The sequence below is a fragment of the Lissotriton vulgaris genome, chromosome 1_1 (genome assembly GCF_964263255.1).
Source record: "Lissotriton vulgaris chromosome 1_1, aLisVul1.2, whole genome shotgun sequence".
In the NCBI taxonomy this organism is placed as follows: domain Eukaryota; kingdom Metazoa; phylum Chordata; class Amphibia; order Caudata; family Salamandridae; genus Lissotriton; species Lissotriton vulgaris.
The window spans coordinates 326,236,813-326,258,819 of NC_141685.1; the positions used below are offsets into that span (position 1 = coordinate 326,236,813).

At 45.1% G+C, this 22,007-nt stretch overlaps 1 protein-coding gene across 3 annotated transcripts in view; it reads left to right on the forward strand.

The window, feature by feature from the left end:
- Positions 1-22,007, forward strand: part of MOB3C (MOB kinase activator 3C) — a 236,077-nt gene that overhangs the window by 82,836 nt on the left and 131,234 nt on the right. For all 3 annotated transcript variants that reach the window (XM_086952378.1, XM_086952379.1, XM_086952380.1), the window contains exon 2: positions 1,475-1,987. In XM_086952378.1, coding sequence (XP_086808504.1) covers positions 1,570-1,987 — 418 coding nt within the window. In that variant the 5' untranslated portion in view covers positions 1,475-1,569. The remainder of the gene's footprint in view (positions 1-1,474; positions 1,988-22,007) is intronic.

Sequence of the window (22,007 nt, forward strand, 5' to 3'; positions counted from 1 at the left end):
TCTCACTTTAGACACGTGCTTTCACTCGCCGCTCTTACGCTTTCAGAATTCAGTACGGACCATCAATCAAACCAATATCTGCATTTATAAAAACTGCAAACAAATCTTATGCCTCGGGGAACACCGCACCTGTGCCTCTCTAAAGAGTGCAGAAGCAATTTGCACGTGCTGACCATGATTCAGTAGCAAACTGACCATTCACTCACTCTCCCTGACTTGCCTGTATGGAAGAGATCCATATAGCCGCCTACTAAGAAGTCCACTTCTAGTCTGATTTGCAGGGTACTTTGTGTTGGCTGCAGTTAAATATTAAATTGAACGGGAAGAAACCATGCCTTCCATACCACTGCAGGTCATGATGCTTTTGGGTGATGTCAAATGTAAATGACAAAAGAGTGAAGTAGTGTGGCTCACTGGTTAGAGGCGGCAGACCCGAGAGCAGAGGACGGCCCGGGACCAGGGTTCGATTCCCGGCGCGGCAGGTTTCTGGACCAGGGTCAGCGGACTCGATAATTCTCTCGCCTCGGTGCCCACTCTGATCAGCGATCACACTCGGCAACTCTGGGCATTAGCTTGCCTCATCTTCACTAACGGCCCCCCAGACCGCCGGGGATGCCTGGTCTCACCCTGGAGATACCCATTAAGGGACCATCTCTCAGGGAAGCCAGGAAGGGTTTCGCGGCGGTCGAAGCGCCAGGACGCCTACGGGTAGCAGTGCGCTATATAAATGCCTACACATTTACACACACATTTACACACATAGATGTTGCACTCCTCTGACCTTTAATTACTGCTTCAGTAGATACCAGCATGCAGAAAAGCCATTCCAGTGCTTTTAAAATAGTGTTCCATTCAAGATTTCTTGGAACTTTTTCAGGGTGCGCTAGGTTATAATGTCAATTTATTAAGAAACACCAACGACATCTGGTTTTCTTGGCGATTATTGTTGCGTGCCAATATTAAAAATAAATGATTGCCACAAAGAGACAAAAAATGAGCCTTGGGTAAAAATACAATTTAAGACCATCCTTACAAGTTACTTGCAAATCCTAATTCAGCTGTAGTTTTTTGGCTAAATGGGGATTATAGGTTTAGCCACCAAAACCCACACAGGAATAGCTTGGTGAAATAAGGAATAGGTAAAGGTGCCCTCACTGACTACACAAACGCAGAAATTAGAGTGCAATGTTTGATATCTGTGGTTATTCCATCATTGTAAAGATGCAGACTTGTAATGGTACAGTAATACTTCACCCAGTATTTCTCTAACTGTGTAGTATTACTGAATCAATCAATCAATGGGGAGGGACTAGGGATTTGAAATCCCGTATTACTGAATCATTCAACTGAGGTCCTAAGACTTTATTCAGGCATCGCTTTGAGAAAGAAGCACATAATACTGGTCCATCGTTGATGTATCAATATGTGATTCTACTCTTAATTCATTATCCCACTCTTACCATTTCTCTTCTAGGGTGTAAACTGATCTTCTCACCAAGAGGTGTTTCTTCTTCCTTGGACCGAGTGCCTCCTGACCATCTGGCAGTGTTCTGGCTGTCCAGGACCAGTATGGCTCTGTGCTTGACACAAGTCTTCGCCAAAGATAAAACATTTCGTCCTCGAAAGAAATTTGAGCCAGGGACTCAGCGCTTTGAACTCTACAAAAAGGCACAGGCCTCCCTCAAGTCAGGGCTGGACCTAAAGACAGTGGTACAGCTGCCACCAGGCGAGAATATCAATGACTGGATTGCGGTGCACGTGGTTGACTTCTTTAACAGGATAAACCTTATCTATGGGACGATGTCTGAGTTTTGCACAGATAGAAGCTGCCCCAATATGTCTGGTGGACTGAGGTATGAGTATAGGTGGCAAGATGATCACAAATACAAGAAGCCAACAAAGCTTACAGCGCCACAGTACATGAGTATGCTGATGGACTGGATCGAGAACCTGATAAACAATGAGGACATCTTCCCTACAAGAACCGGTAAGTGCAAATGGGTATTTGTTGTTGCATATACATTGATTTTGATACAGAGTAACATTTAGGGTACAGTACAGAAGGTGTTACACTGCCTAACCTATGGGGCCTTTATACAATAGAGGATAAATATTAGTCCAATAGAAGTCACCTATTTAGACCTGAGAGTCTTTGTGGCAGATGGTAGAATACATACAGCCCTATTTAGAAAGCCCACCGCTGGAAACGCGGTGCTGCACGCCAGGAGCAGTCACCCAGAGAATCTAAAAAAGAGTATCCCCTATGGGGAACTATTGCTTATTAAACGCAAAAGTACCAGGGAAGTAGACTACAAACAGGAAGCTCTTAAAAGCATCAAGAGATTTCAAGTGAGAGGGCACAAACAGTGAATCTTTAATGGGGCATGGAAAAGAACTGAAAAGAAACATAGATCTGATCTACTTAAGGATGTCCCCAAAAAATCAGAAACAGTAATGACATAAAGTTTCAGATTGATTACTATCTTCTCCAGTGCAGCAAACAAAGTAAAACAAATATTACAAGCCAACTGGAGTATTCTTGAAATCGGATGTCATTATAGCTCGAGACTTACCGGCACACCCCTCACTAACCTTTAGGAAGACACGGTCTATCAAAGACCATTTTGTAACAAGTCATTTACCATCAGCAAAGAGGGGTATACTAGGTATTGCAGGTTTTTTTTCCCTTGCGGTTAATGCAAGACCTGTGTGAATTGCAACAAAGTCACCACATATACGATTGAAGGTCTTAAAGACCCAATACTTATTTCAAAATGTATGAACTGCAATACAGCCTTCGTAGTATATGGTTTGGTCTGCCCTTGTGGCTTAAGGTACGTTGGCAGTACCATACACCCAGCTAAGATTCGTGTCTTGGCGCATCAAAGAGCCATCCAGAATAATGACAACAGCTATTCGGTTTCCAGCCATTTAAAGTTGCATCATAGTAGCAACCGGAAGCTATTGAAATTCAGCAAAAAAAAAAAAGTGTGGGCACCACGCTTGTTTTGGGAAAAGCCCCCGGGGGCCAGGTCCTGGTATATTGTATAAATAAAGGAGGGGGCAGACAGGGCCCTCCTCTTGAGGCTCTTTGATCCCTGGGAACCACCACATCCTCAGGGATGTGTTTATTAAAAAGGAGAGGGGCTCACAGGCCCCTCATCTGAGGATCTATAAGCTCCGGGGACCAACACCTCCCTGGGGCTAAAGAAACATTTGATGAGGGGCGCGACCACCTCTCAGTGGCTAAACAACACCTAATGGGGGGCCCTGTGGACGCCCTTGAACCCAGGGACCACCACCTCCCCGGGGCCAAATATTTTTTTTAAGCAGTGTGAGAGGGGGCGCTCACGCGCGCCCCCTACTGCATCCATACATGCCCTGGGGAACGCCACCCCTAAGGCCGGATACTGCTATTTCCCCGGGTGTCCACTTCCAGTACATAGCTGTTTGCTTTTGTTTGGCGGGAGCTTGGACAGCTCCGGCCAAGCAAAAGCAAACACTCCGCTTCCAGCAGGCGGGAACTGTCAAAGTGCTCCCACCTACTAAAAGTGGATATTTGGGGGCCTTAGACACCCCCTGTGGTTCCGATCGTGCACACTCTGTGCTCTCGGTGAGCTCCAGGACACCCAGGAGACATGGCCAGGTCCAGGGGTAAAGGTTTCTGGGGCTAAATTCATCCTAGGGAGTGGGGCCACGTGACTCCCTCCCCTATTGTATTTTGGCTGGGCCCCGGTGGATGGGGTGCCAGGGGCTAAAATTGGCCCAGGGAGGGGGGCACATGGCCCATCTCTCCAATGTGTGTGTGTATGTGTGTGTGTATAGGTGTGTGTGTGTGTGTGTGTGTGTGTGTGTGTGTGTGTGTGTGTGTGTATGTATATATATATATAGATATATATATATATATATATATATGTATATATATATATGTATATATATATATATATACATATATATTGCGCTCGACACAACCATGCGAATCCACAAGGAAAGAAACGACAGCACTCGGGGCTACCTTTTACCACAAAGTAGTTTTATTAACTACAGGCTAGCCACAGACGCGTTTCGGCACTTAGCCTTCATCAGTGTGTGTGTTCACACATTCAACCGGTGCATTTATTGATGTTAACAATGTACAAAGGGTACACCTCTAAGCCGACAACGACAGAGGACTAGAACTCTCCCAACCTTAGCAAGCGCCATCTTGTAACGGTGCAGTACACCTTGCATTACTCAGTGCTCATGGTGAGTATAATAAGCATTATTACACCTACAGATAGGTAAGCGTACTCAAGTGGGAGGTATATACAAATTAATTGTGATACCCATACACTGTTAAATACAGCCGTGGATCGGCAATAGTCCTCTAAAATAAAGAGAGGTGACCCTGCTAACAACCTTTGCACAGAATTATGTACATTGTCAAAATAAATGTCAACATATCATACATCGTATGGAGACTTAAAGGTGCAGAAAGAAAACGTGAAAAAGTGCCATAGGTACATCCTTTCTACTTACTTTTCATACATCATATGTTGTTAGGAATCAAAGAGCCCTTTGAACCTACAGATGAGTCTAGTTAAAAGAATGTGTATATGAACCATGGGTCTCATTCTGTGTGTGTATCAATGAAGGATCAGTTTCAAATTTCATCTAGGTCAGCCATCATTATTAACACACAGAAACATGTTGTTCATACAGTTATCCACAGAGTATCAGCAAATGCAGAATACAGTTAGATACAATAACACCAGCACCCTTATTACCCTAAATGGAAAACCATTTCTTTCCCACTATTCATCCCTTTCGGCCATTTTGTGGAAAGATCTATAACGTAGCGTGATTCAAGTCTGCGTAATCGTCGCAGACGGTCACCTCCCCTGGCATTATTCCTGATGGTATCAAGACCAAAATATTGCAGCTGGCTACGGTCTCTGTTGTGTTTCTCGGCAAAGTGCAGAGCAACTGGGTAGGATTGATCGGCTTTATCGATCGCCCTGAGGTGTTCTAAGATCTGTAGCTTGAGCATGTTGATAGTACTCCCTATGTAGCGGAGGCCACATGGGCAGGTCAAACAATAGACTGCTAGGGGTGTGCTGCACGTAATAAACTGTTTTATTTGCAGTTTCTTGCCAGTATCAGGAATTTCTATAGAGAGGACCCTTTTGCTTCCAGCGCACGCTTTGCATTTTCCACATGGAAAAAACCCACTCATAGTTTTTAGGGTGTTACTTTTAGGGAGTGGTTTCTCTAGATGGCTAGTAATTAGGTAATCTCTTAGAGATCTGGTTTTGTTAAAGGTTATGAGGGGGTGAGCGGGTAGGTCATCTTTAAGGATATTATCCGTTTTGAGAATGTGCCAGTTCTTACGGAGCATGGATCTTAGATCATTGGCTCCAGCAGAGAAAGGAGTTATTAACCTGAACTTGCCTTTACCATCAGTTGGTTTCTCTGGGATGGGTTTGGTTGTCAGCAAGGAGTCCCTAGGGATAACCCTTACTTTACTCAAGGTGTTTTTTAGAAGAGCCTCTCCATATCCCCTGGCCTTAAATCGATTCACACATTCAATTGCTGCCACATCAAAATCCTCTAATCTTGAACAGTTCCTACGGAGTCGAAGTAACTCTCCGTACGGAATGCTCTTAATAAGTTGTGGGGGATGACTACTGCTGGCAAAGAGGGTAGAATTTCCAGCAGTAGTTTTTCTGTGTAGAGCTGTGTGAATCTGCTGATCTTCTGAAAACACTTTTAAGTCCAGATAGCCTGCGGTAACCGGACTTACCGTCCCTGAAAAGTGTAAGTTGTAAACATTCTCATTCAATTGGTCAATAAAGGTCTGTGCTGTTACTGATGAGCCCCGCCAGACAATAAACAGGTTGTCAATGTATCTGAACCAACCCTCCGTCTTTCCTTCTGAGCCATCTACCATGCAGCTCCTGGGTACCTGCTCCTCCCACCAGCCAACGAAAAGATTTGCATAGCTGGGAGCGAAGCAGGTACCCATATCCGTTCCGGACACTTGTCTGAACAATTGGTCCTCGAATAAAAAGATATTATTGTTCAAACAAAATTCAGTGAACTCGAGGATCATAGTATTGTGTGTAGTAAATCTCAATTGTCTCAGGTTCAGAAAGTGCTGGATAGCTTCTAGGCCTTGTTGATGGTCAATGACTGTGTACAGGCTTGTAATGTCTAACACAATAAGTTGGCAGTCGTTGTCCCATTTCACATTCCGTATTTTGTTTAAGAAATCCTTGGTATCCCGTACATACGAAGGTAAAGTGAGTACCAAGGGGAATAGAAATTTATCAATAAAACGGGACATGTTTTCAGTGAGACTGCCAATCGATGACACAATCGGACGGCCCGGAGGGTGTAGACTGTCCTTATGTAATTTTGGCAGGTGGTAAAATGTTGGTGTAAGAGGTTGGCTGGTCCGGAGAAAGAGAAATTCATCCTTACTAAGCATGTTACAATTGTGCCATTTCCCTATCAGTTTATCATAACTCCGGATACTTTCTAAATATACATAATTGGTACATTTGACGTAGAACTTTGGGTCTGAGAGCTGGCGTAGTGCTTCATATCTGTAGTATTCTCTAGTAAGTAGTACCACGTTCCCCCCTTTGTCCGAAGGTTTGATTATGATTTTTTCATCCTTCATGAGGTCGTGTAGACCCAGTTTTTGTTGCTCTGTGATGTTGTACTTTATCGGATGGTTTGCTTTCCTGTATTGCATGAGTTCTTGGGTCATGGCTTCGGAAAAGGCGTCGATTGCATCCCAAGGCATCTGTGGGATGAATATTGATGGAGGTTTGTACCCACTCTCTTCACGATCTTGCTCAATGCCCAGGGCTAAAGCTCTTTGTCCTCTGTTGAGGATTTCAGATGAATTCTGTATGGGATTTTCTTCCCGCAATTCCTCGAGGGTTTCCAGAGCTTCGATTTCTCTGCCCGTAAGGGCATCAGTTGCTGTTGCTCTAATGCCTTTCTCTCCACTTTCTTGTAGGTGAGGTCGTAGTTTGAAATATTTATGCAGCTTGAGCTTGCGTGTAAATCTGAAGAGGTCTATTCTCGTTTGGGTATATTCCAGTGGGGTGCTGGGGCAGAAGGTGAGTCCGAGGCTGAGTAGATTTGTTTCAGTGTCCGTTAAAGTTCTTTCAGTTAGATTGACCACCGTTAGATTTTTACTTGTGGTTTCTAATGCCGGAATCACTTTTTGTTGCCACGGGTCCGATTGCCCCAATTGTTGGGCTTCGCTCTGCCTCTTCCCTTTCCGCCGCCGCTTGCCGCCGCCTGCTCTCCTTGTCCGCCTTGTTTTTTTGTTTTTTGTTGTTGTTCCGCCATGTCCGGTGGTTTTGTCTTGCCGCCTCGTAGCCAGGTCCCCTTGATGACATCGTATTCCTGGTGAAAAGGGGTCTTTTCGCTGTCATGGGCGTCATTTTGTCGTGGTCTTTGTCGTGTCTTGGCTGGTACCCTCATATTTTGTTGCTCATCTTCGGATTCGTTCTCCGTTACCTCGGATTCAGATGTGAGAATTTCAGGTGTTGAGGTGGTTCTGGATTGGAGTGCTTGGCGCGAAGCGTCATACTTCCTTGCATACGTTAAGATGCGACCCTGTTGGTAATCATCCTCATCCCTTTCGTATTTCTCTTGTTTTCTAGTACGAATTTTTTGTTCGTATTTGGTGAGGCGGGATTTCATATCGGTTTTGAGCTGGAGCACAAGCTCTTTGTCCGATTCCTTCTCCAGTTCCTCCTCTAAGTTCTTTATTTCTTCCAGTGCCTTTTCGCGGTCACTCCAAGCATATTTAATTAATATCTTGAGGGTCCCTTCCGTGTAGGCAGCTGTATGCAATTCCCAGTCCGTGAGCAGCTGAGGGTCAGGGTTCTCATATGATGGCACAGTGTGAACCCTTAGACCACGTGGTACTCTTTTTACCTCCATGTAACTAGTGAGGCTTGTGGCTTCCCACCATTTGCGTGTCTCGCGTTCATGCAGCCTTTCCATATATATGTATGTGTGTGTGTATATAATATACATACATACATAGGCCGGGCCTTAGGGGATGTGGGCCAAAATCTGTCAGGGAAGGCGGTCATACAGGCCCTCTCCCCCATTAAGTAGCTTAGTAATTAATCAGTAGAAAGTACTTCACTAGGGTAGGTATTTTGTGGAAAACTGTGGACTCTTGTTGGAGAAAAGGGCAGGTGCAGTTCCTTTGTGGCTGAGTCACTCACACATCCTCTGACAGACCCACTCTGTCATTGATACACCAACTCACAGACCCACTCAGACACTCACACACCCACTCATAGACTCACTCATTCATTCATCCACTCCTAGACACACATAGCCACTCGCACACCCATTCAGACACTCATGTGGCGACCCATCTACACAGCAGCAAGGCCTCCTACGGTCTTCACAGTCTAGCCAACATGCCCTTCAAGATTAGATGGCTCAGGTAAAATTGTTACTTTTGCCTAGTGCCGGCCCCCTTACCTCAATATCTCAACTTACGTACATGTCCTTCCTATCCAATAATAAGAAATATCTTCAAATGCCACCTTGTATCTAACAAAGTCAGCTTATTTTCATGGAACCCGTTGTGTACAGAATGTACTTCTGACGCACATCAAACAAGGTAAAAATCATCATTGATGTAGAAAGTCTTCAAATGCACATGTATCAATATTGCATTAAAAACAATGCCCTGTATGTGTACATGGATCCTCAGAGCATTTAGAGACTGCTTATAATTTTCAGTGGTGACATATACAAAATTGGTAAGTGAAATTTAAATTTAAAAAATGCTGGATAAGTGTGGAGGGCTGGAATGTGGGCCGCAACAAGATAAAGATTTTACCTATGTTGCAGACTGAAGGATAAACTGTTTCTATTTGTCAATCGCCATCTTTATGCACACCCAAAGAGAGGCAGGCACTACAGGCCTCATGTGTGCATGGACGATATTGGAAAAACATCTGACTTCTAAAGGAGGTAGTATATCAGGAGGAGAATTCTCCATTGGAATTTCCTCCATCACACGGAAAGTGTGCAGAATAAAATGTCACCAGTGATTCTCCCACTGATTTAACAAATCTTCCATAAACTGAGGAAGTTCCATAATCATCTAACTCGAAATGAGGTTCCTGTTGTTGTACTGTTTTGTGACTTACCTCACAGGCAGTGAAACACCGAGGCATTGACATTTTGCAGCTATGACCAAATACAGGCAGTTAATATAGAGGAACCAATGAAGTTGCTAAAATGTCACTCTGGTGGCTAATGTTGGCCACAGTTGGCTCACAAGTGAGGGCGCATTGCCACATTTTCACTATAGCCACTTATTATGTAAATGATTCCCATACACTGCCAAATACTAACACCGTTTTAGGAAGAAAAATAACTCCATTGCCTAAAGATTTACAGTTGATGTGGTGGTTTGTTACAATTGAAGGATGTGTAATGCATGTTTTGATGACTTACATACTGCGTATAGTTGGTGATCCAAAGCTAAATGAAGCAGATCAGGAAATCCACAGCTAGATAAAATCCCAGCTACAAACCTTACAACCACTTAAAGCCATTTTGAAATCAGAATAAAATCAGCTGGATGTGAATTAATGGGAGATATGCACAACCATTGTTGATGAATTCTCTAGGTGATATGCTGTACAATGCATATAAACTGGGGTTGTGAATGATTTCTCCTACAAAAAAGAATACAATTGTGTCTCTTGCATGCACACTCGGGTCCTGTTAAGGGAAAGTACCTTTTTACTTGTGAAGGGAAAGCACACAACACATTCGCAGAGCCAAGTTGTGCCTTCTGACTGTCACCATTCACTGGTTGACACCCAACCCTCTTTAGGGTCTGGATGTGCTTTTGCATGTCATCATCAGCAACTCGTCAATTATTTGTGTACTTCTTAGACTTGCCAAAAGTTATAATGTCATATTCCAGACACGCTATGACTTTGGAGAGCACGATTGTGAGGTTAAGGTATATTGCTCCCCAACTCAGTGGTCCTGCAGCATGTAGACTTATTTGATGCTTGTTTTCATAACAAGGTCCAAACAATGCACATCGGAGACTGGCACTCTTTTGAATGAGGCTGGTGTGGGTGATGGTTGGATGGATGCCAAATGCTACCTTGAAAATCACCTTGTTGTTCTTAGGTGTCGCTAACAATAGTAAAATGGGCAATTTACACAGGTAAGAGCATGAATTGCTTCGTAGCTGTGGCCCACATTTATCATCATTTGCCTTGAGCTTCACTATGCTTTTATTTAACTTAGACTTAGTTTGCCACCAGGGATTAATGCAAAACCTGATTGCACAGATACTTTGTTGGTTTTCACTCATGATGTCTGGTGGTGGTGTGGAGCACTCTGATTCCTTGCTTCAAAAATAGCACAGATAGGTTTTAAAGGCCATATGAGATATAAACTGGTCTCTTGGGGTTTTGGCAAATGTGTTCACTGTAGTATCCGGCGGGATACATTCTAGTGTTTTTGCCTGTTGAGTCACACTGAGCACCCACCCACCACAGGCGTCACCAGTCAGGTGACCCTGACAATAAAAGGGGCAGAGCGCACGTGCTCTGGGCCAGTTATCCACCCCAACCATATGTGTCTGGGTGTTCCTTTAGTGAGTATCTGGGCCTAGCGCTTGCCAACTTTACATTCACTTTATCTAGAATCCGGTGGAGGTTCTGGCGCTCGTTCTTTGGTGTCCAGTGTGGACTACACAGCTTCTTAAAATGTAGACATCCGTAGGAGGCCAGTCTGTCACACATAGATGCAACTTGCACACAAAGAGTCTGTGATTTCTATCAATGTCTGTAAAAAACCAAAAAGGTGAAGCCAAAACATGTTCAGCGTTCTTCTATTTTTACGTGCAAACGGAGTCTGAAAAAAAACGCATTATGGACCAGGCTTCATCAACGAGTAGCTCTCTAGCTACTTGAAAGTAGCCCTCCTGTGTGCAGACCAGCCTGCAAAGTTAGAAGCTTTTGCTTGGTTGAATTATAATATGTACAGCAAAAATGAAAAGCTTGTATTCGAGAGAGAATACTGTCCCATTTCCTTGACAAATTGGAAATCTGTTTATGCACCTTTAAATTCAAAAACGACATCTCTAAACGTAAAATTATCATAAAAGCGCCAGGTCAAAAAATAATTTGTGCAGTATGCATTGATTCTGGACAGTAAAGGTTGGCCGCCATTTTAGATTGTTGTATTCGCGCGCGACGGTGCTGCTGAGGAAACCATCGTAATCACAATTAATATTGAGCTGTCTGCTCGCCCCTTCCTGCCACGTCGAATCATGCAGCCTTTTTCTCAGGAGAAACCCTCGGTGAAGCTCGTCTCTAATTCAGCTGAGAGACTTTAATGTAAATATTGTCCCGGCTAACCAGCACTTCCCGGCGTGTCACGCGGAGGTTAATTACGCTGTAAGCGGTGGCATTTCAGATGAACTATTTGTGCAGGGAAAAGAGCAAACTCATTTTCTCAGCGGAAACGTGTCCTTTTCATATGCAACGAACAATGCGCTGTGATTAGCCGCGAGCAATCAAGCACAGTGACATTTAGGAATATTTAAATAATGCGGACCGGAAGAACATGTCTTCATTTCTCGTGTGATTGAACGAAAGGTGATGGCACGAGGGAATCTCTTTGATGTGGAAAGAGATGACAGGTGTGAGGGTAAGGTGCTAGGCAAACCTGATATGTGCATTCATTTGGGCTGCATAGAAGCTGGCTGATATATAAAGGGTCCTCCTTTAAAAAGCTGGAAAGCGTAAAATGTCGTACTGAGGTGTAAACAAATTAGCACTCAGTATAACATTATTACTATTTAAAGTAGTGTGGTGTTATAATAAATGTTCACTGTAGTGAAAGGCCAAGCCGAGACTAATTTTGCAATTTTATATAAAGAAAAAGATTGCAAAACATCGTTTCCTATATCACTACTCCCTCAAAGCTACATTTGCTGTAATATTATGATTAATGGGGGCACACATACTAACACTTTAGCTGGAGACTCCTGAATTTTAAAGCCCTGAAATAGTTTAATTTCCTGGTTCTCCTACAATTAAAATTCTCTTTATCAGTGTAAGTCAATGAGGAAATGGATTCCCTCAAGTTTGTACTTTTGTTAAACAAATCTTATATGTTCACAATTGTTTGTATCTATCTTGGTGGATTAACGGAATGACTGCATTTTTTTCTGTGTTTATCTAAATGAGGCTAGTTCCTTTATTATGTCAAGCAGAAGGCAGAGCATCCGACTTTGCACACTTTTTAAAATCGTATTTATCCGTACAGTAAAAACCCAATAGCATAAGTATTTGGACTCCTCTATGAGTGTAGGGTTGATCACGTCCATCACTCTTTTGAATAGTAGCTCTCCTACATTCTGCTGTCGGGTCTTAGTAGGGTCAACTTCTTAAACGTTGTATATATTTATGCTTGATGATGATGATGCTTAGAAGAGGCGGTGTAGACATGAGACATGGTAATGCTTTCCCTTTATGCACAAAATGTAAGCACAGATGGTGCTGAAAAGGATTTATTTGTATGAATATGAGCAAATAACTGTTGATTATGTTGCTCTACTGTTGGATGGCTTAACATCTAAATGAAGAGGTTAAAAAAACTGCGTAAATATCTGAAAGCCAGGAACTTAGCAAAGTGCTGGGTGACAGCTCTTCACCAGACACCAGAGTCTGGGCTTCAGAAACTAAACTAATCTGGGTTTACTTGCTTCTTCCAGGACTGGTTCTCCTAGTTCAAATTCCACCGTACCTTACAGAAGCACAAAATATATCATGTGGAGTCCCCTAGAGGTCAGTTCTCTCTCTCCTAGCATGAGTCTTTATAAGTTACCTCATGGGAAACTTCTGAAGTACCGTAATTTGTTTTCTATGTATTACTAATGCAAGAACGAGACAGTCTAAGATAAGAAAGACGAACTGCTTGTTTAAAGTTGTTCAACTGTTGATGGATTTAAATATTCCTACATCAATTTCAAACAAACAAAAATTATATTTATTAGTGCACATATAGAATGCTGGCAGCAATAATTTTGCCCATCATTTAGTCTCTCCCCACACTCATTGATAGAAGTTAAACATCTTAGATCATTTTTAGGGGTTCAGTAATTCAGTAGGTAACACATGGACTTTCTCATCACAAAGCACTAAATGTGTCGCCATTGAATAAGAGGCTCATTCCAGGGGAGACTAGATCCTCCTGCAGGGGGAAGAGGCTGGTGTTTTGAACTTCAAGAGCTCTCAGCAACAACACTGTTAGTTGCGAGAGGGAATGTTTCCTGCCTTAGCAGGGAAAAGGCAGACTGTGTCCAATAGGATTCGCCCTGGGGGTTTATAGAGGTTTAAACCTTTGTGTGCTGGTGACGGAACCACTCCCTCACAAGCCACGGATGCATGTGCTAATGACGGAGTGGTTCTGTCACAGCCTGACCGCCACGCCTGCATGGCAGCGATTTCGTGCCTGCGCTGAGCGTTCTATTGAGCGGGCGTGGCCGTGACGGAACCACTCCGTCACAAGCACAGCGCGCTTGTGACGGAGTGGTTCTGTCACGAGCATGGTGGTGCCGCGCGGGCCCCCCTAGAGCTGCGGCGGAATTACTGCCTCAGCCAAGGGGTTAAGAAAGGGATAGAGTAGTAAACATGGATACAAACACAGTGAGTTAAGGCGATCAGATTTTTTTTTTTAAAGATTCACCATCTTAAATCTTTTCCAGTAAGCTGTGCTGGGAGTGCTTATCTTGAGCCTGTGGTTGCAGGGGGGCTCACCAGCACTTACTTTTGCAAACCAGCACCTATTTTTCCTCCCCATACTTAAAAACAGAACAAGAAATAGAAGAACACAAGGGGAGGAAAGGAACAGGAAGAGAGACTGAAAAACAGTGACAAAGGGAGATAGCAGGGATGACGACCCTGCAAGAAAAAATGAAAAGACAGGGAGTGTGTGGTGGTGGAAGAAAGAGGCATGAGCTGGAATCAAGATTACTCATGTTGGTAGTTGTCAGCCCAAACATTTGTCAGTGCCGGTTGCAAGTGTCTGAGAAAACCTTTGGGCACCAACACTTATTATTTTACAAATTAAGCACTGTACACAGGTGTGGAAAAAATAATTGTCCTGGTTTTCATTATTGTCAAATAGAGGTGGGGTGACAAGGAGTGCGACCAAAGTCCTGTGATTCTTCCCTAGTCCTAATGGGAAGTGGACCTACTGTAATGCCCTGAAGGACAGGGTACCATGAACTCTTGTTGTGAATGGGCCTCCTGTAGTGCCTTGAAGATGTGGGTGTGCAAGTCGATCCTGGCAGGGAGTGTGGTCTCCTAATGAAAACCTTAGAAGAGCTGCTGTGAAAGGAGACCAGAGCGCTCCAGGTCAGATCACCCTGGCTCAGCAGAAGGGCAATAAAGTGAAGCTACTGTTCCCAGGACGAGTAAGCAGTGGCACAGAGGCCCTGAAGCGGTACAAAAGGGGGTGGTGATGGACGGAGCCTCTGAATCAATCAAACACTCACACCCAGTCAAAAGATCTGGGTTTAATCCATCACCGTTCTTTAGCCCACTCTGCCACCCCAGTTCAGACATGGCTATATGCAAATCAGTCTGACCCTATGCCTCATGGGAACAGTCCAGCCCGAACTGCCAAGCCATGGCTCTGAAGGGCTGTATAAATCTTCCCAGGTGTAAAGCTGACTGGTAGAAGTAGTGTTTACCCAGGTGTTAAGTCAGGATAGTTTAATCATGAGCCAGGAAGCGCTCTTATAAAAACTGTGAGACTTTATTTATAAAGTTACAACGCAGGGACCTCAGCCACAGCTGTTAGTCACCGACTCCTATTCTCACTCTACACAGGGAGCTCGCCTTAAAACCTTTGCCATTGTAACATCCCACAGCATGTCACAGTGGCGTGAACCATTGTGAACCCAGGAAAGTGGTGAGTGGCAAGGCCAGGGTGGGCATCTGCAGTGGAAGATACCACACATCCCCCTCCTTTTCACAAACAAGAACAAATGAACACAACAGGAGAGAATGTACAAGAGCAATAATCAAGTGACATAATGCTACAAATACCTCGGCCGGCAGACCTTCCTGTGACTTGTCCTGGGGAAAAGTTTGGCCTGTTCTGGACAACCCTTCTCAGGTGTTTTGCCTCTCCTCTGGGTTTCCCTCCCACTCTCTGGTGTGTTGTCGGTGTCCACCGTGGGAGCAGTGTACCTTACCACCCTCCCCAGATTCCAAATCTTCCCCTCTTGGGTCTTGACCGGATTCTTAAATAACTTTACAAATTTGGTAGGCTTAGTGAATTCGGACCAATCTGCTCTACCAGTGGGTGCTTTGATTTTCATAGGATCGCCCACGTGGAACCTCACATCTTTGGCAGCATGTAGCCTGTCGAACCTGGCTTTTCTATTGCTCATGGCTTTAAGTTCACGGTCTCTCCACTGCGACAACTTATCTTGGTCAGTCCACCCTTCATGCCACTTCATCTACCCAGGTACGAACTTAGGGTTGGGATTTCTGGCTGGGAGCAATTCAAAAGGTGTCTTTCCAATGGTTTGATGAGGGGTCAACCTGTAGGCTTCCAGACGTTGCACGACCTCTTCCTTCCAACATAGCCCATTGGCCCTGGCTATTTGGATCAGATCCTTGATGGTCATGTTAAATCGTTCGACCATCCCATTCGTCTCTGGGTGATAAAGTGCACAACACTTGTGTACTATCCCATTACTCTCTAGGAATTCTCTCATTTCTTTAGAGCATAGTTGCACTCCATTGTCCGTCAATAAGCTACTTGGCAAACCTTCTCTGGTGAATATCTCTTGCAGAAAATCTATGACAACCTTTGTGGTGATCTGACACAAATTTCACTTCTGGGCACCTGGAGTATAGACCCATAAGTACCAAAATGTAAGGTGTGTGATGTTCCCCGGTCAGTGGGCCCACTATGTCCAAAGCTGCGTCTACCCATGGACCCACGGGAAAGGGCCTACACTGCATGGGTGGTGTGTGCTGTTTTAGGATCTTGTCACTGGCGGAGCATGGCACACAGTCTCTTATCTTCCTCTCAATTTCGATATCCATGCTCGGCGACCAGCCGCAACCTTTGTTTGGTTTGGTAACTCCCAGGTGCCCCTCATGGGCCAGGGTGACTAAACTCTCTCTTTAGGTCTCGGGGGGTGGGGGGAGGACCAACCTAGTACCTCTGAACAGACATTCATCGTTGAGAGAGAGTTTGTTTCTGACCATCCAGAATGGTCTAAGCAGCTCTTCTCACAGACCTGTAGAAGCTCGTCAGTTCTGAGTGCTTCCTTCCAGCTACCTTCTTCAATGGCTCCTTGAGTGACGACACACACGTTCTCCGCTGGTATTTCTTCATCAGCCTCCATCTCCTCCTCCGCCTTGACTGCTTGACCGCGGTCCTCACTCACCAAGTGAGAAAGACAGTCAGCTGCCAGGTTCCTCTCTCCAGGTACGTATTCCACCTCGAACGTATACTCCTGGAGGTTCACAACCCACCTTCTGATCCTGCTCGAGATGGAGTCCAGCCCTTTTCTTGTGATCGGTCCTCAAGTTAAACTTCATTCCCCACACAAAGTCTCTGAATTTGTTCATTGGCCAATGCGCTGCTAGCGCTTCTTTCTCGATTACCGAGTAGTTGACCTCTGCCTTTCTTAGCGAGCGTGACGCAAAAGCTATTGTTTCCTCCCCTCTTTCTCCGACCTGCATGAGAACTGCCCCAAATCCTTTCGAACTTGCATCAGTGGTTAGTACGGTCTTCCTGCCCGGTATAAACGATTTGATATTAGGTGCTTCACTTAGCGCTTTTTTTTGTATCTTCAAACACCTTCTGGCACTCCACACTCCATTCGAAAGTCACCCCTTTCCTGAGCAGATTATGTATGGCATATGTGCATCTGGCAAAGTTCTTCACAAATTTACGATAAAATTCCACTATCCCGATGAAGGATTTTATTTCATCCTTGCTTTTTGGTGGTTCAAGGTTGACAATTGTGTTTTGAAGTTCTGGTTTTGGGCGAATGCCCTCCCTTGTCAACTTGTGGCCCAGAAACTCCAATTCCGCACAGCGAATCTTCCACTTCTCTTTTTCCACTGTGAGTCTTTGTTCTTGGAATCTTCCCAGGACCTGCCTTTGCCTAACCTCATGCTGCTTGTCATCACTTCTGAAGATCAGTATGTCATCTTGGTAGCACATGACCCCGGGATGCCCTTGAGGTGGTTGCTCATTATCCTTTGAAAAACTGCAGCAGCAGATACTAGTCCAAACAGCATCCACTTAAATTTGTGTGCCCCCATGGGCGTTACAAATGCTGTGAGTTCTTGTGAGTCAGGATGGAGTTTGACTTTGTAATAAGCTGAGGTTAGATCCAGTGTGGTTAATACTTTTGCACCTTCTAATGTGCTCATCATCTGTGAAATGTTGGGTAGGGGTACTTGTTGACTATGACTTCCTTGTTTAATGCTCTAAGATCAACACACAAGCGCACTGCCCCATCCCCTTTCTTGGCTGCAACAATGAGTGCCAACCACTCCGTGGCCTCTACTGATTCAATCACTTCCAGCCTGCACAATTTCTCCAATTCTTCCTTCACAGCCACCTGTATGGAAATGGGGAGATTCCTAACATTGGCTGTAACTGGCTTGGAACCTTCTCTGAGTTTTATTCTGTGGGCATAGTTTCTGAGGCATCCTAATTTCTCTGTGAGGACCTCCTTAAACTCTTACTCTATCCCCACTGCGGTCCTCCCCACCTCCTGTACCAGTATCTGGGTATTCTTGTTAGGATTTAGATAGATGCTTAACTCTTTCTGTGCATTCCCCCTTATGTTGTTGTCCCCTTTCTTGGACACATACATTTTTGCGACAGTCAACCTGTCCTTGTAGCCTTCCGTCCCCCAGAAATAACCCTTCATTTTTATGGGTTGACCACCATAACCTCCCGGTCGTACATCCATCTTTTGCAGCATTAGTTTACCTTTTGATACTTTCTCAAATATTTTCTACAGAGATTATTGTCAGTTTGGAACAAGAATCAAACATCGCCACAACTCTGGTTTCTTCCACAGCTACAAAGTCTTTGGGGTTGCTCACTGACCCACCCTGTACTTGTAACACGATCTCATCACAGACAAGTATGTTGCCGTCTGTACTCTGTTTCCTGTAGCTGGCACTGCTTCTGCAGCATTGCCTGAAGTGTCCCCTCCTTCCACACTTGTTGCATGTACTTCTTAGAGCAGGAAACTCTCGGTCATTCGCTAAATGACCTGGTCGGCCACACCGATAACAGTTTCCTTTAAATCCCAAACTTCCCTTGACCTCTTTCTGTTCTTTTTTTTGCTCTTTAACTGCGAGTATACTTTCGTTCTCGACCGATACCTCATTCACTTAGGCTTTCCCTTCACTATCCTGCTTTATTTCACTCACACGCTGCATCATGCCCTCTACTTGTTTTGATACAATGAGTACCTTCCCAAGGGGCGGGTCATCCTTTATCCATAACTCTTCAAGTACACACTCAGTCTCACAAGTTAGGACAAATGGTCACATATCCATTCCTCAGAAGATACAAGATTCCCCCAAACTTGCACGTAGCGGCCAACTTGTGCAGGTCACAGACAAAGTCCTCCACTGTCTCTCCCTCCTTGTGTCCCCTCCTACTGAAATGGTAGCTTTCCATAATTGGGTTTATTTTAGGTAAGAAATGGGTGTCTAGTTTCTTCAAATTTATGTCATAATCATTCAACCCCCTCACATCATTAGAGTTCAGCTCCGGAAGATGTTCTAGTATCTCTTGCCCTTCAGCACCCAGATAGTGCATCAGCAAAGCTACTTTACTCTCCAGCCCCAAATTTGGTCCAGATACTACTGCGTAGTTCTGGAACACCTTTTTCCATTTATTCCGCTTGAAGGTTGGTTCCCCTGGTGTGGACAGAAAGAAAGGTGGGGTGTGACATTCTACATGGTGGCTGGGGACTGTGGTGAGTGGGAATGAGAATGAAAAGAAAGGAGGCCCTGTGATGTTTCCAGGGGAAACCAGTCAAACAACACCAGGTGACCTGCTAGATCGGACCTTCATGCTTTACTGACCATTGCCAAGAATATGCAGGGGACAGCAATATCACCATAAAATAGCAACTTCTTTCAGTAGCATAGGAGTATATTTTAAATGGAATAGGGAAAAACAGAAGAGGGAACCACTATAGGGCGCTGTTCTAAAGTCGAACTGTTGTTGTTAGTGAAGGAGCACTCTCTTGTTCTGCTAGAAGGAAGTGGCAGAATGATTACATCCTGAAATTGAGGGAACACATCCCCTTCTCCTCCGTGACCACCATTAAAGCAGCAAGCCAAACCTCCTTGTAGTCTGTTCGCACGCTAGCACCAGACGGTGACACAGGCTCCTGTTGGTGTCTCCGCGTGGTGCGAACGCTGCGCGCGATATTGCTGCCAAAAGCGTGAGAGGGAGTCGTCAGTCAAGGGGGTGAAAGCTGGCAGCGACCACTTTGGCAGCCCAAACCTAGGCTTTCCTGGAAGATTTATTCTACAAGCTGTGCCAGTCAGCGTAACCGGCAGAACAAGGTGAATGCGGGCGGTTTCTTCCACACAATCCGCAGCCTTCCCCTCAGAGCGGGTGCTTCACTCCTGACAGTTTGAACCTTCCCCCGTCGCTCCGTCAGGTTTCTAAGCACACTGTTGCCAAGGCTGAAGTCAGCGTGACGGGACAGCTAAGTTATCCACAGCCTTCTGTAAACAATTAAAATAACACCATCCAAGCCAGCACCTCAGGCACACACTACCCAGCCCAAGAGTCTGTACAAGAACGGCAGGCTTCCATGACTAGTCCCACTAGCAGCAGTCACTCTGTGATATGCGAGGAGGGCAAAACGGGACCAAGGTGCTGCCCTGCTCCAACAATCTTCTCCTCACCACACCACCACACTGGTGCGACCACTGCCTGATGAGGTGCTCCCAGCCTCTGTCCTTCCTCCGCTGTGCCCAAGCATCACTCTGTACAACGACCGTAAAAGTGACTGGTGGTCTGGGGTACAACCGTCGAGTGATCGCTACATCCAGACGTGGGTTAATAAACCTCTATGGCAGAAGGTGCGTGCTATTCTTTCCTCACACTTTTAATTATTCTTCTGCGACTAGTCTTGCACATATGCTCCACTCCTGGGCATACAACTCCCAGACAGGTAGCAGGGAACTCTCCTCCCGTACTCACTGTACTGAAGCTGTAATTATAGGAGTGTTCAGCGTGTTGAGGTCACCTTCATTATCGCTCCTCTCCTCTCTGATCCCGTTTTCCGTCGCCAGTGTTAGGTCGGGATAGTTCAATCATGAGCCAAGAAGACTTTATTTATAAAGTTACAACACAGGGACCTCATCCACAGTTGTTAGTCACTGACTAAGCTTCTCACTCCACACAGGGAGCTCGACTTAGAACCTTCGCCACTGTGACATTCCACAGCATGTCACAGTGGCGAGAACCATTGTGAACCCAGGAAAGGGGTGAGTGGCAAGGCCACGGTGGGCCCCTGCAGAGGAAGATACCACACCAGGTTGTAGCAAATCCTTTGTTTCTGGGTCCGAGATCCCCTTGCTGCCATCACTAGTGGTAGATGTGGTTCCTGGGTAGCAAAATGCTCCAAAGCCAGGGCAATGATTGAAGGGCCCGTGAAATGCACATACCGATATGGAGATGAGGGAGTTACTGAAGAGCTGAGTATTGAGTGGGATTTCAATAGAAATAATCTGTAGAACCCTCAACAGCTATTTTAGGTCGAGGGCATATGCTTTTCCATTGACTTATTATAGTTGGTAGCATCATCATTGGGTCTTTCTTCCTCCACCAGGAGGTAATCCCTCTGATTCGAGAGATTAATTGGGATCCACATATGAAAAGGAGATCTAAAAATACCTGTTATCCAGAAAGAAATGATTTAAAAGAAAATCTGGATAAGGGTAAGGTTAAAACGAAAGTGGATGTGAAATTGGAATTGTCTTTCACATCACCCGGGCTACGTGGGGCTAGATGCATTTCCTCTAATGCAAATTGTATCACACATGGAGTCATTAGAGGCCCTGGACCACTCGTCACTCAGCATGAACTCAATACCTACATGCAAACTATTATTAATAGTAGTAGAAGTACTTCTATTATTATTTTTACAAATGCATCACTGCATACAGTACAGGTCTAATGCTGTCATGTTTATGTCCATTTGCTGATGTGTAATTTGAGAGTGAGAAAAGCAAACAACTGATGGGAATATGTTTTGTAATGGATTTTGGAGAAACATATGGAGTAAATAATCCAAAACTGTTTTATTAGTATATGCTAGCTGCATATTAGATTCGGGGGCTTACATTATTCGAATCAGTCATTACAATTTCAGTCTATCAACTTGTGACCCAGGGGCGTACACAGGCCCACACTGCCCCCCTCGTTTCGGGAGGGGGGGGGGGGGGCGCTCTAGGAGCCCCCTCCCTTTATTTATTATGACTGCATGATTTTAATGGCACGTAGTGCGCACGGCACACCTGGCCGGCCAGGCCGACCTTAATAAATTAAAGAATGCACACAGCAGGGGAGTGACCCAGTTGCGGGGGGGGGGGGGGGGGGGGGGGGGGGGCTGGAGGGGGGTCCGCGCTCCAGGGGCCCCCCTCACTAACTGTATTTATAATGATTTTAATGGTGAGCAGTGAGCACAGCACACCCGTCCTTAGTTAATTAAATGGTGCACAGCTAGGACCGTGCACAGCACCACCTCACGCCCGCCCCGGGCCTCAGAGGCTCGCTCTTTGACTGATTAATTTAATGGTGCGCAACTGCTGTGCAGTGCGCACGCGCGAGCCCCGGCCGGGTCTCAGTCTGAGCCTTTGCAATAGTTAATTGTGTGCGCCGCAGGCCCAGCCGGGCCTCTTGGGCTAAAA